This window comes from Dipodomys merriami, unplaced genomic scaffold (assembly GCF_024711535.1).
Source record: "Dipodomys merriami isolate MVZ:Mamm:240054 unplaced genomic scaffold, mDipMer1.0.p SCAF_3225, whole genome shotgun sequence".
Classification (NCBI taxonomy): Eukaryota; Metazoa; Chordata; class Mammalia; order Rodentia; family Heteromyidae; genus Dipodomys; species Dipodomys merriami.
Genome location: NW_027204744.1, coordinates 3,497 through 21,214, shown reverse-complemented (window position 1 = coordinate 21,214; position 17,718 = coordinate 3,497). Strand labels below are relative to the sequence as shown.

The 17,718-nt window shown below is 39.7% G+C and overlaps 1 protein-coding gene across 1 annotated transcript; it reads left to right on the top strand.

Moving 5' to 3' along the window:
• Positions 1-2,268: 2,268 nt before the first annotated feature.
• Positions 2,269-17,059, top strand: LOC138841599 (cGMP-specific 3',5'-cyclic phosphodiesterase-like). Its single transcript, XM_070042384.1, has 6 exons — positions 2,269-2,383; positions 4,613-4,690; positions 7,164-7,227; positions 9,684-9,758; positions 11,291-11,374; positions 13,999-17,059. Exons 3-6 carry the CDS (start codon positions 7,168-7,170, stop codon positions 14,134-14,136), a joined length of 357 nt encoding a protein of 118 aa, XP_069898485.1. The 5' UTR covers positions 2,269-2,383; positions 4,613-4,690; positions 7,164-7,167; the 3' UTR covers positions 14,137-17,059.
• The last annotated feature ends 659 nt before the right edge of the window (positions 17,060-17,718 follow it).

Genomic DNA, 17,718 nt, shown 5'->3' with positions numbered 1-17,718 from the left:
AAAGAGCATGCTAACATATATTGAAAGCATTACCATCCAAGGACTCTGGTTGTGTGTATATGTCTGGCTCAGATCATAAGATCTGTCTATAGATCATTATCTTTGTAACCATATTTATATGCAAAAGAAATTATAGACCCTGCTTTGAGAAGAAGAAACATAAAAACCTAGCAGAAAATAATTTTCTGCTTGAAATAATTTTTTATCCTAAGATAAATAAAAAGTATCAGAAATTTTCAGATCTCTTTTCCAAAAATCTAAAAATTCTAAAAATGATTTAATATCTAAAAATAATGTTTATGGACCCAGCGCTGATGGTTTATACCTGTAATCCTAGCTACCCAGCAGGCTGACATCTGAGGATCGAGGTTCAAAGCCAGCCTAGGCAGGAAAATCCATGAAACTCTTACCTCCAATTAATCACAACAAATATATATATAAATAAATAAAATCCGGAAGTGGAGCTGGGGCTCAAGTGACAGAGCGCAAGCCTTAAGAGAAAAAGCTCAGGGTCCAGGCCCTGCTTTCAAGCCCCAGGACCAGCACCAAATATAATCATCATCATAATGTTTTCAGTTGTGTCTGTAGGCTTTTCTCATCTTACATCCATACTACAGTGTCAACATTAGTTATGGCATAGCTAGTATGGTGGTCATTGGCCTTGCCCATGCAGAAGTCCCCCTGACCTCCTAACATGTCTAAGCTTCAGGACTTTATTTTTCTTGGCCCTGATATTTAAGAAGCATATCTGACTGGACTTAGAGATGTGTTGAGTATATTCTGAGTGTCCACGCTGTGTGTTTTACTTAGTTCACAATGAGAGAGTGACTGTGCTTTAAATTACAGGCCAGAATTAAGAATGGTAACATAGCAAAGCCCTTCAATGATCACACAAAGCCTAGCCCCCTTTAAGTAGACGCCTCAGCCCTTGTGAGTACCACCACGATCGCCAGCTAGGAAGGACATCTTGGTCTCAGGACCTCTGCCCAGCTGCCCTGTCATGTTCCCAGAGAACAATGCACGATTTTTGGTATTGATTAAGATGTATACATTGGCACCAGTACGTTGGGCTTCAGTGCTTCACATTTGGAATCCTGGTTACTTAGGAGGCTGAGATCCGAGGATCACACTTCAAAGCCAGCCCAGGCAGGAATATCTAATTGGAGATTCTCATCCCCAATTAACCACCAAAAAGCAGGAAGTGGAGCTGTGACTCAAGTGGTAGGGCACCATTTTTGAGTAAAGGAAAAGCTAAGAGACCGCACCCAGGTTCTGAGCTCAAGCCTTATTACTGAAACCCAATATATATATTGGCTTATTACAAAAGCGGTAGAGAAATAACTTTAATAATCAAATGTTTTAGAATTTCACAATTTTCACTTTTTGATTCCTAAAAAAAAAAATAGGACTTGAACAAGACCTTACATTCTTGCTCAACTTTTTGCTCAAGGCTAGTGCTCTGCTCTCCGACTTGAGCCACACTTCCAGTTCTGCCAGTTTGCTGGTTAATTGCAGATAAGAATCGCTAGGATTTGTCTTCCCTAGGGTAATTTGTCTTCCCTAGGATGGCTTTTGAATCAAGTTCCTGAAATTACAACCTACTGAGTAGGCCTGAGCCACTCGTGCTGGTCTTCGTTCTTTTTTAATAGTGTATGTTAAATTGTATGTGGTAAATAATTGCTTCTAGATGTTTCCATGCATGCATATGATGAATTTTGACCATAATCAACTGCTCTATTACTCTCCTAACATTCCTTCTCATTCTTTCTTCTCCCCTTCCACCTCCCTGATTGTTTTTTTACTTTCAGGACTTGGTTTTATTTTACTTCCACAAATGGAGGGAACATGTAATACTTGATTTGGGGGGGCTAGATTATTTCACTGAACAAGATGATTTCCAGTTCCATTCATTTTCTGACAAATTATCTAATTTAATTCTTCCTTATAACTGAGTAAAATTCCATTCTTTACATCCAGTAGTATGGCTCTTGATATTTCAGTTTCCCTTGTTATTACAGTGTAGAAATTAAATTGCCCAAAGGAAATTGATAATCAGCTATTAGATTTTAGGTGTGGTCTACGGCCCAAGGAGTAGCAGAGTTGGAGATATATGCATACATAGGCAGGTGTAACATTCTATGGTTTCATGGTATTGAAGGAAACATGTGTCCTGTAAATCACAAGTTCAGAATAGTGGGCATGTGTGCGAGAAATTATATCTTCATGCATTTTCATGTGAGCACCGTCTGCAGGATCACCACTAATGATACTTTTTTTTTAAGGGCAACCAGATTCTCAGTGGCCTCTCCATTGAAGAATACAAGACCACATTGAAAATAATCAAGCAAGCTATTTTAGCTACAGACCTAGCACTCTATATAAAGTAAGTCTTCAGAAAATTATCTTCTAAAACAGGTCTTAAAAGTGTTTGCAGCTGGGTACTGTTGTCTTAGGCCTAGCTACTCTGGAGCCTGAGATCTAAGGATCCTAGTTTGAAGCCAGATCAGTCAGGAAAGTTTGTGAGATGCTTATCTCCAATGAACTTCCAAAGAGTCAGAAGTGAAGCTGTGGCTCAAGTGGCAGAACACTAGCCTTGAGTAAAAAAAGGCTCAGGGATAGCATTTAGGCCCTGAGTTCAAGCCCCAGGACCAGAACACACACACACTCACACATGCGCGCGCACACACAGTGTATATATACAAGATGCAGGGCACCAATATCAAATGTAGTAAAAATAGGAGTTATACCATGGGGGAGGAACATACAAAGCAACAAAATCACATGGTACATTATAAATACATTAGAAACAATAGCAAGAAAGAAAAAAAGATATTTGTGTCCCTATCTTGGGACTCATTTTGCTTAACATCATCTCATCTGGTCATATGTATGTAGCTTTTGGCCTTTTCTGCTTGTCCTACACAGGTACTAGTTATTGCAAATAAGAGAAACCATGGGACCTATCAAACAAGTAATTCTTGTTTCTGTTTTATTTGATGTTGGCAGAGGAAGAATGTTAATGTACAACTTGGAAGTTAATGATTCTAAAATTCAGCTATATATTACAGTGCTAGGTTGTGGTGATGCATTTTCACAATTGCTCTGCATTTCTGAATGCTAGCAAACACTTTTTCCTGGGTTTGAACAACGATGTATTGCCACCTTCCAGAGAGTAAAGTGTTTTCAAGTGTGGGAAGACAGGGAGCCTGGAGCCATACCTATGGGATTTCCTTTAGCACAGAGCACAGGTCTCTCCCTCTGTAGGAGGATTAGAGGCAAGGAGTTTGCCACTCTTAGAAGAAAACCAAGCAAAACGGACAGCCGCAAATGTCTATCAGTTATCTACTGCTCTGTATCTAACTTCAGTATCTACGTCATTGAATTTTGGAACACTTGAAGGGTAATTAGAATTGAATGTTGGGGAGGGCACACAGGGGATGGGTGGGGGATGATGGCAGGCGTGCCTTTGATCAAGAAGCAGTGGACACTTAGACACTAAATTGTAGCCCCCTCATGCAACCCTTTGAAGTTGAAAAATAAATTGGGGGAGGGGGGCTGTCCGTACTGGGGTTTGAACTCAGGGCCCAGGCACTGTCCCTGGGTTTTTTGGCTCAAGGCTAACACTCTACCACTTTAGCCGCAGTTCTACTTTGGTCTTTTGGGTAATTACTGAAGATAAGTCTCACAGACTTTCCTGCCTGGGCTAGGCTTAAACTGTAATCCTCAGGTCCCAGCCTCCTGAGTAGCTAGAATTACAGGTGTGAGCCACTGGCATCCAGCTAAATTAATTTTTTAAAAAATTAGACACCCAAGTGGTGATTCATGCTTGTAATCTTAACTACTCAGGAGACTTAGATCTGAGCGTCATGGTTCAAAGACAGCTGGGACAGGAAAATCCATGAGATTCTTAACTCCAGTTAACTACCCAAAAAGCTGGAAGTAGAGCTATGGCCCAAATGGTAGAGCCTTGTGCAAAAAAGCTCAAAGACATTACCCAGGCCCTGAGGACTGGCACACGCAAATAATAATAGTAATAACAGTAATAGTAATAATTATTATTACTATTATTATTAGAGCAAAAGAACATACAATAAATTTCAATTTACTCCATTTGTAACAGATTTGTTATACCAAGTATTTGAAAAGTACCTTGAACCGCACAGCCTTCTGGGACTTGTCATTTCCAGTGAGCATCTCCTCTGATACCCTATGAAACTATTATTAATTTGTGAAGATCCTATATAGTAAATTTCAGAGCATAACACTTTTCTCTTCTTGAGTCTTGTGTGTCTAGCTAGATTTTAAAACACTAGGGAAAGAACAACTCTTGTGATTGCTCAAGATTTATAGCAATGATGGGTATTATTACACATCAGATTATATTTACTGAATCAAAGTGGGAGGAGCTAAGTTCAAACCCTAGAACCGCTCAAAACAAAAAAGTAAATGACGAGTGAAAGTAAGTATTAAATGACTTTTAAATGTTGATTTTTAGATGAGGGGGTTCTACAATAAGGATTTTTTTTCTCCAAATATTTATTTTCTGAGTATCAGAGACTAAAAGTTGATAAGAGATGGGGTACTCAAAATAATATTTTTCTTCATTTTCAAGGAGACGAGGAGAATTTTTTGAACTTATAAGAAAAAATCAATTTAATTTGGAAGATCCTCATCAAAAGGAACTATTCTTGTAAGTCAAGTTTCTTTACCTGGCTAATTTGCTCAGTTAGTTTTTATTATTTGTTACAACACGATGATCTTTGAGGCTGTCAGACTTCACTGGAGTGCTATTTGAAGTGAAAATAAATACACATGTAAATTCAAGTGAATAAGTTGTTCCTTCCTTTTAGACTGACTTAGAATGGACTAGAGTAGTAAAGTATCCATTGGCTTCCACTCAATCTTTGGATGAAAGAGCTGAAAATAAATCGTTTTCTGTTTTGTGAGAGGAAGTTGATGGCTGCACTGAGTACTGGTGGCTCATGCCCGTTATCCTAGCTAATCAGGAGACTGAGATCTGAGGATGGAGGCTGGAAGCCAGCTGGGGCAGGAAAGTTTGTGAAACTCTCAACTCCATTTAACCAGCAAAACTCCAGAAGTGGAGATGTAGCTCAAGTAACAAGCAAAAAAGCCCAGTTCAAGTCCAAGTATACACACACACACACACACACACACACACACACACACACACACACACACACACACACACACACACACACACACACACACACACACACACACACACAGATGATACACATGGATGACACTCAGCCTAGCAGTGCTGTTAGAATTGGGGCCCTTCAGGATCTCTTCTATCACCAGTACACCTTTCCCTTCCTTCTAGCACCTTTGTTCTTGTTGTTAGGTTTTGTTTTGTTTTGTTTTACAATAGCTACCTATGTTGTGGCGAGAACAAGATCAAAACAAAGGAGCCAAGAGGCAGTCATCGAGAAAAAGGAGACATCGAATTCTAAGGATAGTGTGCACACAATTTTGAAGTCAACAGTGCTTTAATAAATGGGGAGATTACTTTGCATGCCATGAAAGACACAAATGATAAGGAAAGAACAGAGGGATTCCCAGCTGTCTACTTCGTGTAGCCATATGTCATTGCATGGTCTCATGGGCTTTTTAGAATAGCTCAGTACAAAAGAAAGTGCCTTCTGCTGTGGTTAGTGAATACTTGTTCTCAATATAACAAGAGATATACAAGAGGAGATTCCCTCTGAGCTGTTCTGTCCTGGCCTGACCTCTTGTGGAGAAGTCTACAGTAGGCCTGACACCCACCTGGCCCCTGTGTTGGTGGGATTGTAGTTAAGGGCACAGGGTATCATCTTAGAGACAGATGTACTGTCAACTTATTGAAATCCTTTGTGACCATGACAAATAGCTCCAAGCCAGATGCTGGTGGTGGCTCACACCTGTTATCCTAGCTACTTAGGAAGCTGAAATCTGAGAATTGTGGTTCAAAACCCAGGCAGGAAAGTCCACACGGCTCTTATCTCCAATTAACCACCAAAAACACAAGTGGAGTTGTGGCTCAAAGTGATAGAGCGCTAGTTTTGAGCAAAAATACTTAGGACAGTGCCCAGGCCATGAGTTCAAGCCTCACAATCCATCTATATATCTCCAGGGCACTGATTTTAAGTCAGAGAATCAGTGCAAGAGAGAGTACCGTTTTCTTTTGATACTTTGCCTTGAGTGTTAATATCTTAAGGGATGGCCTATTGCCTATTTCTTTAAACTAATTAAAGGGGTAAATACATCAGACATTCAGGTCTGAGATGGGAGCATCAGGCTAAAGGCAGAGCCATGTTCAAGCACAAGGTCTTGTGTTCAGCTAGAGACTCACAGACTCCTAAGACCTAAGTGTTTTCACTTCCCTAACCAGGGCTGAATCTTCTCCATTCTCACTTCAATTTCATCATTCTAAGCCTTTCCACATTAAGGGCACCAGCAGATGGTAAATGAATTAGGATTGCTCACTATAATTTGTGTGTGTGTGCACACACACGTCCATGTGCGTGTACACACACCAAAACTGGGGCTTGAACTCAAGGCCTAGGTGCCTTAGTTTAGTTTTTCTGTTTGTTTGTTTGTTTATTCAAGGCTGACTAACCAGCACTCTACCACTTGAGCCACTCAGCTCCACTTCCAGCTTTTGGGTGGTTAATTGGAGATAAGATTCTCACATACTTTCCTGCAGAGGACTGGCTTCAAGCCACAATCCGTAGATCTCAGCCTCCTGAGTAGCTAGAATTACAGGTATGATCCAATAGCACTCCAAGTGCCCACCATAATTTCTGCCACAGCACTTTCATCAGTATGATATCTGATGTTTTCCTTTAATTATACATCAGTCACCAATGTGTTCTCATCATTCTACCTTGCAAAAAATAATAATAGCAGGTATGTTTCACCCCAAAGCAAATCATGTGCTTGTGCCAGTCTGGAGCTAGATGCAAAAATCTGAGGGAGTGCTGTGAAGGAGGACAGTTGTCATAGAAGAATCTGTGGAAACTGGTCTGTTTCTCTGGTCTCCCCTGACTGCCATTCCTCTTGTTGAGAGGGTTTTTGTCACTCGGCTTTATTAGGGATGGCTTACAGAGGTGTGTCTGCACAGAAAAGTTAATGAGGATTTGTGTTTCTCTCTCCCCCACCAGAGCCATGCTGATGACGGCCTGTGACCTCTCAGCGATCACGAAGCCCTGGCCCATCCAACAGCGGGTATGTTGCATAGTGATGGAAAAAGCAGTAGCTACAAAGTCAAAATAAGAAAAGATCTCATGCTTAAAGTCACTTCCAAAGTCAACATTTAGGGAATGCTTTTCATAAGTTTTTTGTTTGTTTGTTTGTTTTGGAGCTGGTACTAAGGTTTGAACTCATGGCTTAGGTGCTGTCCTTGAGGTTTGATACTCAAAGCTAGTGCTCAACCACTAGAGCCACAGCTCCACCTCTGCGTTTATTTTTGGTAGTTAATTAGAGATAAGGCTCTCACAGACTTTCTTGCCTTGGCTGGCATCAAACTGTTATCTTTACATCTCAGCTCCTGAGTAGCTAGGTTTACAGACATGAGCCACTGGTGCCCAACTCATTATTATTATTATTGTTGTTATTATTTGCTTTTTCTAATTCTTAAGCAGAGTTAAAAGCAACAAGAAAAAGAAAAACTTTCCCTTTATGGCGTAAGTAGTTGATTTGCATGTATGAAAGCACAACAATGAAACCTGCTGAAGTTGATTTAAGGAGGCAGAATTAGGGGAGTGAAAGCGGGTGGGGTGGCAGAGATATACTGAATGAATCATGGAAAAGTCAGAACTAACATATATTCATCAAAAACCATTTGAAAAGTAATCAGATCACCAGTTTGCATCACCGTGACTTTTCTCACCATTAAGAACAAAATGAATCCCAATGAGTATAATAATACTCATATATATATAATATCCCCTTGTATAAACTTGGTATTCAAAAAAAAGGTTTTCTTTATTCCGTGAGACTGGCTTACACTTTATATTTGTATGATAAAAGAACACTGAGACCTAACTGTTGACGTTTGCATTTCAATGCTACTTCTGGCTACCTTGGGTTTATGTTTTTTGGAATTTTATTTTTTTTAGTACATGCCTTTGATTTTTCCTTATGGCTCGTTGGTTAAGCTAGGCTTTTCCTTAGTACTAAGGCAGCATTACCAAGTTCTTGAAGGAAATGTTGGTGTCAGATGTAAGAGGATCTGATCGGGAATATAAGTAATAAAGACCTTTTCTCTGAATTAGGAGAGCTTCCAGAACACTTTTGCCGTAACAGAGGCAGAAAAAGATGGGCTGTGTGGTGATATGCATATTGCATTTTGTTTGGGGAGATGGAATTTTGATTCTTAATGTATTATCAGAGACTTTTGCTGGCAACAAGTGACACCGCACAGAAACAAAAGAGGTTCAGGTCATGAATGAGAAAACAAGATTAAAATCCACAGACGTGCCATGCCCTCCAGAAAGGTCATCTGACATCGCTTCTGGCTCTGTATTAAATAGGATCAGGAGCCATTTTCAAATAAGAAATGACACAGAAGACAGGAAGATATGTCATTCCATTTATCCTTTCTTCAGAATTAAACCTTTGACCTATTGCTTTATTGGAGGGGGGGAAAAGGAAGAATCAAACACATTAAAAATAAAATTTAGAGGGGCTGGGAAAGTGGCTCAGTGGTAGAGTGCTTGCCTTGCATGCCTGAGTCCCTGGGTTCAATTCCTCAGCACCACATAAGCAAAAAGAAAAAAAAAAAGCTGGAAGTGGCACTGTGTTTCAAGTGGTAGAGCACTGGCCTTCAGCTGAAGAGCTGAGGGACAGCGCCCAGGCCCAGAGTTCAGGCCCCATGACCAGACCAAAAAAAAAAAAAAACTAAAAATAAAATTTACACAGGCACTTGTGTCTCACACCTGTAATCATAGCTATGCAGGAGGCTTGAGATCTGAGAATTATGGTGTAAAAACATCCTGGGCAGAAAAGTTCATGAGACTTTTATCTCCAATTGACCAGCAAAAAGCTAGACTGGAGGTGTGGCTCAGTTTATAGAGTACCAGCCTTGAGCCAAAAAGCCAAATGAGAATGAAAGGCCCTGAGTTTAAGCCCCAATACCAACACCAAATAAATAACAAATACAAACATACATACATACATACATACATACATACAAACAACAGCAAAACAATCCTGCTCAGGAGATCTGAAGATTGAAGCAAAGTCAGCTCAGGCAGGAAAGTCTGTGAGCCTCATATCACCAAGTAAACACCCAAAATCCAGAAATAGAGATAAAAGTCAAGTGATAGAGTGCTAGCCTTGAGTCAAAGAGCTCAGGGACAGTACTCAGGCCCTGAGTTCAAGCCCTAGGACCAGCACAAAAAGGAAAAATGTTGCAAACTACCAAGGAGAGATTTGCAGACATGGGGAAGAGTAAATGAATGAATGAATGAATATAGTAATGAGGAGAGAGGAGCCAGACATGGACTCATGTCCAAATGTCCTGCTGTTGCTTATTGGCTAGCATCCTTGTACAAATTGCTTCATCTCTCTCTGCACTTCAGTTTCTTCAGCTGTGCACTAGACTTTTGGATCGTCATTCAAAGCCTCTTAGAGTGACATGCTTTTTCCTTCCCCAAAACAAAGTCTGGTATTTATTTCAGATAGCAGAACTTGTAGCAACTGAATTTTTTGACCAAGGAGACAGAGAGAGGAAAGAACTCAACATAGAACCCACGGTAAGTAGGACATCTTCCGGATAGCAATTACTCAAATGTATATTTTTTTAACTATATGCTTTTTATTTTCAAGACAGTAGCCCAGACTAGCCTCAAATTTAAGATATCTTCCTGACTCAGCTTCCTAAGTGCTAGAATTACAGGTGTGCACCATCACACCCCTCTAAATTGTATACTTCTTTTTTTTCTTTTTTAATGTTTCTCTGGGTTCTTTCCTTGGGAATGCAATTTCTCAGTTTACTTGTTTTTTCTAACCAGTTTTTCTTGTTAGAAGAATTATACATGCCCTTGACCAAAAGCAAATGCAAGTAACAGGACCAAAAAACAAGACTTGTACTCACTATATTGTGCCACTTTTTTTTTTGGCAATTTGCACTTTTTTTTTTCCATTTAAATATGATGAACTACTTTTTTTTTTTTTTTTTTTGGTCTGTCATGAGGCTTGAACTCTGGGCCTGGGAGTTGTCTCTTAGCTCTTCAGCTCAAGGCTAGTGCTCTACCACTTGAGCTACAGCGCCACTTTTGGCCTTCTCTGTTTATGTGGAACTGAGGAATCGAACCCAGGGCTTCGTGCATACTAGGTGAGCACTCTACCACGAAGCCACGTTTCCAGCCCCATGATGAACTACTTTTTATCCCAAAAGATGTTCTCTCATGTGACATTGGTCAAAATGACATGAAATAAATGTCATCATCATGGAGCCACTTCCTTTGGTATAATGAGGTCTGCGGTGTTCGTAGTACAAAGAGCACAGTGATAAAAAAAAAAAAATGGATGTTGCTGAACTTCTGTCAGCTGTTCCTTTATTATTCTGTTAGGATAAATTCCCGTGAGGCAACATAGAATTTAAAGGTATTATTTAATCCATGCTGCCTTTTTTAAGAGGTTGTTTTATTATTATTATCTTTAAGTAGTGGTACAAGGGAGGTGTTACTTAACATGGGGGTGTATGAATACAATACATCTTGATCCTTGTCACCTCTTCCACAGTCCCATCTCCTTCTGTCCCACCCCTTCCCTTACATTTCTTTTTATTCTTTTGTGTTTTGGTTAGTCCTGGAGTTTAAAGTCAGAGCCTGGGCACTGTCCCTGAACTTCTTTTGCTCACTCTACCACTTGAGCCATAGCAACACTTCCAGCTTTTTCTGTTCATGTGGTACTGAGGAATCAAACCCAGGGCTTCATGCATGCAAGGCAAGCGCTCCACCACTAAGCCACATGCCCAGCCCTTGTTACAGTTCTTGATTTTGTGGCATATACCATGAGTTCTTGACTGTATTCGCCCCTCCGTCCCCCTTTCATTTACTGCCTTTTTAAATAGAGTGATGGATCAACTAGAAGCAAAAGATTCTTCTGAAAGCGCTTGTGTCTTTTAGAAATGAACCAAGGATCTTTTTTCTTTCTGCTTTGGGGTCCATAGACTTGCTGTCTGATCTTGCCAGCTAGCTGGCCGCTCCATCCTTGGCTAGCCAGCCTTCACTGCCTGCTTGGAAATAAACCTGGCTCTGTCTGTGTGTGTATTTATTTTCAGGATCTAATGAACAGGGAGAAGAAAAACAAAATCCCAAGCATGCAAGTTGGGTTCATCGATGCCATCTGTTTGCAACTCTATGAGGTATTTATGGGAAACTACACTTATGTTCTGAACCCAAACCCAAAGTAAATAGAAGATATTAGCATTGAACATACATTTCTTTTTCCTTCAAATCAAGAAGCGAACAAGCAGAAGAAAAAAAAAGAAGAAATAAAATTAGTAGTAGCATTGTTTCTTTTACTGATGTTTGTATTGAACAGGAACATATCTTATACTTCCTATTTTATGAAGACTTTTTCGTTTGATGTACAGATAGGAAAAATTAGAAAAAAATTTCTGAGGATTGAAAGGAGGGAGTTAGAAGAAAGGGGTTAGAAGATGATTACCAGTTCATTTCTATACTTCTGCAAGAGTGGATTCTTGTTTTGTTTTGGGTTTGGGGAGAGGTTATATTCCAGGTCAAAAGATTTTCCCTGAAACAACAGGGTGCTGCTGGCTCACATCTGTAATCCTAGCTACTCAGGAGGCTGAGATCTGAAGATCACAGTTTGAAGTGAGCCTGGGAAATGAAAGTCTATGAGACTCTTATCCCTAATTAAACATCAGAAAAGCAGGAAGTAGAATTGTGGCTCAAGTTGTAGAGTACTAGCCTTGAGCAAACCAGTTCAGGAACAACATGCAGACCCTGAGTTCAAGTCCCAGGACTAGCACAAAAAAAATTGTTTATGAATTTAGAGGTTTATGATCTCAGTACAGAAAGGAGAAATGCCATCTTGTGTGTGTGTGTGTGTGTGTGTGTGTATGAGAGAGAAAGAGAGAGAGAGAGAGAGAGTGTCCTGGGGCTTGAACTCAAGGCCTGAGCTTTTTTATCTCAAGGCTAGCACTCTAGCATTTGAGCCACCACTTGCCTTCCAGCTTTTTGATGCTTAAATTGAAATAAAAAGTCTCATGGACATTGCTGTTTGGGCTGGCTTCAAAACTTGATCTTCAGATCTCAGCCTCCTGAATGACTAGGCTTATAGGTGTGAACCAATGGCTCCTGGCAACCATTTTTATTTTTTAACATTTAAGGTGGAAAGCTGAGGCATGTTTTAAGTGGTAGGTACGGTATAAAGCCCTGAGTTTAAAAAAAAAAAAAGTTCAAACAGGAACTTGTTTTCAGTATTTATTTGGGGAAAGAACATTACCTAGAGTGAAGTTCTAGCCATCAAACAAGTTAACAAAGAAGTACTAGTCAGTGGGAAACAAGAGGAAAGGACAGAGAGACACCAAAGAAACAAGGTAAAGGAGTCCAGGTGCTGCCCCCCTGCCTTCTTCAGGATTCACTAACATGCTTTCCCTATCTGATGGTTAAGAGTACCTCAGTTGCACCAATAGCTCCTTTGATATTTTTTTTCCTATCTCGATAAATGCTGTCAAAATAACCAGATGCTGAGTTAGGTGACTCATGCCTGTAATCCTAGCTACTCAGAAAGCTAGAAGCCAGCCCAAGCAGACAAACCCAGAAGACTTGTATCCAATAACCAGCAAAAAGCTCACGTGGAAGAGTACCAACCTTAATTAAAAAAAGAAGAATGTGAGACCCAGAGTTCAGGCCCCAGTACCAGCACACACACACACACACACACACACACACACACACACACACACACACACACACACACACACACACACACACACACACACACACACACACACACACCACACACATACACCACACACACACTACCGATACCCACTACAGATTTTGTCTACCAGCATTCCGTATGTGAGCAAGAAGTCAACTGTGCTTGAATCTGCTGTGATCTATGATCTTCATCTGTATTGTTAATGTTATTATAGGAATAATAACACATTATCATGGTAGATAAAACAAAGTACCAAGAAGGAAAATGGAAGGTGAAATCACTTACCATCTTACTACTAAAGCATATCTACTAATAACATGAATGTACACACTTTATAGTTTCATACGTAGACTCTTAATTTCATAGATCATAATACACATTTCTGTGTCACCTGTGTTTCTGTAATCATGTGTAATGAGTACAAAATAGTTATGAAATATACTTAGCCCTGTTGTTAGGTATTTGTTGCTGTCAGTGTTTATCATAAAGACATATACAGGGGTTAGAAGCATGGCCCAGGTGGTAGAGCACCAGCCAGTGAGCAGAGTCATCAGAAATGGAGTTCAAGTCCCAGACTCAGCCAAAAAAAAGGAGAAATCTACAGGGAACATTCTTATAGCTAAACCTGTATGACCTCATCCTTAGCAAATAATGCCACCCTGAGTTAGGAATTAACCTTTATTCTGAGCTTGGATTAAACAGTATAAGAAATCACTCTATACTCAAATATGGAAAAAAAAAAACCACAACAACAACAAAAAAACACAAAAATCCTGTCTTCTTCTTGTAGTCATTCTCACACTCAGAGCCAAGAAATAAATGTTTTGTTTTCACATCTGTCTCCACAACTCAGGTCCCGTGGAGGGTTGTACTTGTTCTGTATCTCATCCATGCTCCTGGGGTCATTTAAAGAAGATCATGTATTCATTATCTTTGTAAGGATGGCGTATTCACACCATTGTGGAAATCCCACCAGTGAAATGAACGTAGACCATGGCCACCCTTGGTGGCAGGTTTGCGGGAGAGGGCCTGAGGCCTTCCTTCCTTTATCATAGCCTTCCTTTTTTCTCTCTGTAGGCCCTGACCCATGTCTCAAAGGACTGTCTGCCTCTGCTAGATGGCTGTAAAAAGAACAGGCAGAAATGGCAGGCCCTCGCAGAACAACAGGAGAAGACACTGATTAATGGCGAGAGTGGCCAGGCCAAGCGGAACTGAACAGCCTGCCTGACACACAGAGCCCAAATTTCCACTCATGGTGGATTCTGCCATGTGCACACTCTCACTATCACTGGTGTACACTATGCCACTGCTGTATCTTTTATTTTTTGCACAACTTTGGAGGATATAGCATGAAATTTTGTAAGGGGAAGTATGACATATTTTCTGTATATTTGTTTTATGCCACTGACCTGAAAATAGTGAATGACACCCACTCTTAACATGCTGGTCCAAGTACTGCTGGTGGTATTTTGCGTGTGGTCATATGTGAGTGGAATCTGTGCACTGAGGTGGCTTTCTTCTTGGGGATTGCCAGGAATTGATCTTGTGTTTCCTGAGTCACTGAACTTTCAAGAATGCTTGGAATCTTTCCTTTGATCAAAAGTAGGTTAGGAGAGAATTGAATGTATTCTGGCCCATCCATTGGCCATTCATAAAATAGCATAGATTGGCCAAATAGATTTTTAAAAGAAATGAGTATATGGGTCAAAAATGTCTTGACAAAGTTAAGACATTGAGAAACAAGACTGTAAAGAAAACGTGGGTTGTTTTTTAGTGACTTAGTGTGTGTCTGTGTGTGTCTGTGTCTGTGTCTGTGTGTGCTGGTACTAGGATTTGTGCTGAAGTCCTGGTCTCCTTACAGTTTATAATATGTCAACAATGAAGTTTCCATGCCTCTTTTTCCAAAAATAAAAGACATTATCATTGGAATATTGATCTGAGTGAGACATGACCATAAATAGAACAATACAAAATAAACCTGGTTGTTCCTCCATTGAGTTAAGTAGAGAGAAAAAAATTAATTTCATGAGCAGCAGAGGGCTATTTCCTATACTGTGGTCAAAAAAATGAGTTCAAAGCAACAGTAGTTACTTGGTTGCCATTTATGTCCTTTCCCTTTGTCTTTTCCTAAAATTCAGTGTGCTGCAGATTCTGTGTTTATGTTTATATATTGAAGCAAATGGCTTAATTTGTACCATTCAGACAAGGGAATAAAAGCAAAAGAAGTTGTATTGCTATTACTTTTATATGGGTAAGGCTTAATCTGGGAAGTTGTCCACTAAATGCTGTATGCGTGATCATTGTAATACTTGTATTTTCAGAATGTTATTTTTGTGATATGTCATCAGGTATAATCTGTAAGTTAGTCTTTCCATGGCACTGGTGTAAAAGTAACACTGCCTGTCACTCCACTAATAATTGTGCCCACCTACTGCTGTACACCTATGCATGCACACCCAGCTCTTGAGTAGGGACAAATTGTCTCCAGGATAGCATTCCTTAATAAACCTTTTAGTTAATCACACACATTGTGAGTTAACAGTCATGCTAAAACAGAGTCAAGACACTTGAGTCATTTTCTTTAGGCCCTTCTGATGTAAGCCACTGAGAATGTTTGTAAGACATGGCAGATGGTATGTGGAAGACTTGCAGATGCATATTGTGATGAGTAAGAAACCATATTGAGATCAGAAATTGTTTGGGTCGCCTTTAGGTAATAGTTCGTTTCATTAGTTTAGCCATTAAAAGAAGTTTGGCACTACCATGTGTATATTATTTTACTGTTGGATATTTTAGATCAGACAGAAGAGAATATTTCTTTAGGACTGAGTAATCCAGTCCCATAATTTTTGATTTGTTAGAAAACCATTCCAGACCTAGATTACTGTCTGTGGTTCATGGGTACCAATCAAAGTGTATGCTTTTATGTGACTATTTCTTTTCCAGGAGATATATATATATCTATATATAGATACATATCTATATATAGATAGATAGATAGCTACATATCTATATATATGGATATCTACATATCTATATATATGGATATCTACATATCTATATACATAGATATGTATCTGTATATATCCCTGCTTTCCCCTATGTTTATATCTCCCATAATTAGCAAGAGTTTGTTTATCTGTCCACTTGGTTATATCAGAGTAACATGATTAATTTTTTTGTTGTTTTGTTGGTACTTGGGTTTGAACTCAGGGCCTCACATTTGCATGGCTGAAACTCTACCACTTTGAGCCATGCCTTCAGCCCTGGTTTTTTATTTTTTCCAGTAATTTTTGAGATAGGGACTCATACTATTCTGCCCAGGCTGGCCTCAAACTGTGATCCTTTCTCTCTTAGTCTCCTGATTAGCTAGGATTACAGATATAAACCACCACACCCAGTTTGATACCATTTAATCTCCATGTTCACGCAGAAAAGCCTCTCCTACTTTCTACTAACTCGGTAAGAGCCGTCTAAACTGCCTGGCTTTGTCCTTTGTTTAGAGGATTGGCCCTTGCCACCCACAATCCTGTGAGTTTGTGTAAGTCACTTTACCTCTGTGTGCCTGAGGAAGTTGTAATTCGGAAGCAGGTTTAGATAAAGTCTCTATCTTCAAGGGAAGTTGACAGAAGCCAGAAGAAGTTCTAGAGCTCACTTTGCCCTTCCATACACTTCATCAAAAGCCTGTGTCAATCTGTCTTGAATGTTGTTGAAAGTCATGTAAATAGTTGCAAATACAAATTTCTATCACCGTTTAAGAAAAGGAAACCTTAAGACTCATCACTAGCCACTGTTAATATCTATTTGTATTCTTATACTTTTTTCAATATATTTGAACAAATATATAGTTTCTGGCACTATTTTTATAATTCTAGAATAAAGGAGTTACTATGTATATGATGTTTAGCTTTGGTGTCATTTTACATAATTGTATTGTGGGTTTCTTTACTTTCTCTACCCTGAGAAGCCTGTCAGATGACTTATCCATGACAAAATCACTTTACGGGAACACGTGTCCACTGCTGGTCCCCGTGACATCAGGAGATGGTCAGTGTGGTTTTTTCTGTGTGCATTCCTCACCTGTCAATTGCTTTCTCATTTGGCCATGCTCTGTAAAAATAAACTGAAAAATAAGCAAGTTCTGAGTATCATGTGATTATTAGTGGACTTTGGGTTTTAAGGGTGGAGAATGACAGCGACATTGGGCTTTGAAGTAGGGAGGATGGGCCATATAATTTGAGAGCCTTCGATGAAGCCAATCTGTGGTTCCATTCGTAATGATTTGATGGATGGAAGATTCCTGGACTCCTCAATAATTGTCTCCGTTTAATTAATGCCCTTTGCTACTATTTGCCTTCATGCTTCCAGTATATAACAGCTCTGTGTTCATATGCTGTATGTGGAGCTATAAAAGGATGAAGCGTTAAATACTTGCCAGATTGAAAGTGCTGGAGTCAAGTCCCTGTCTAGTTTCAAACCCGGTTCTTATTCCACTGAATTTTTCAAATTGTTTTATTTTAAATGTCCCACATCCTTATTGGATAGAATGGCTACAGAAGAGCCCTCAAGATGATATTTACCCCAGCCAGTCATGAAGGTATGATTCAATGTAGAATTTCTGATTTCAAACCCTCTTCATGAGGAGCCAAAGCCGAAAATAGGACAATTATCATTGTGGAGAAAACTTCTTAAATATATGGCCACTAGAGGGTGCCAGGAGTTCGGGCATATTTGAGGAAGTATGCTCCTGGCTATAAAAACTAAACAAGCAGAAAAGGTCAGATAAGTTGATGTTAG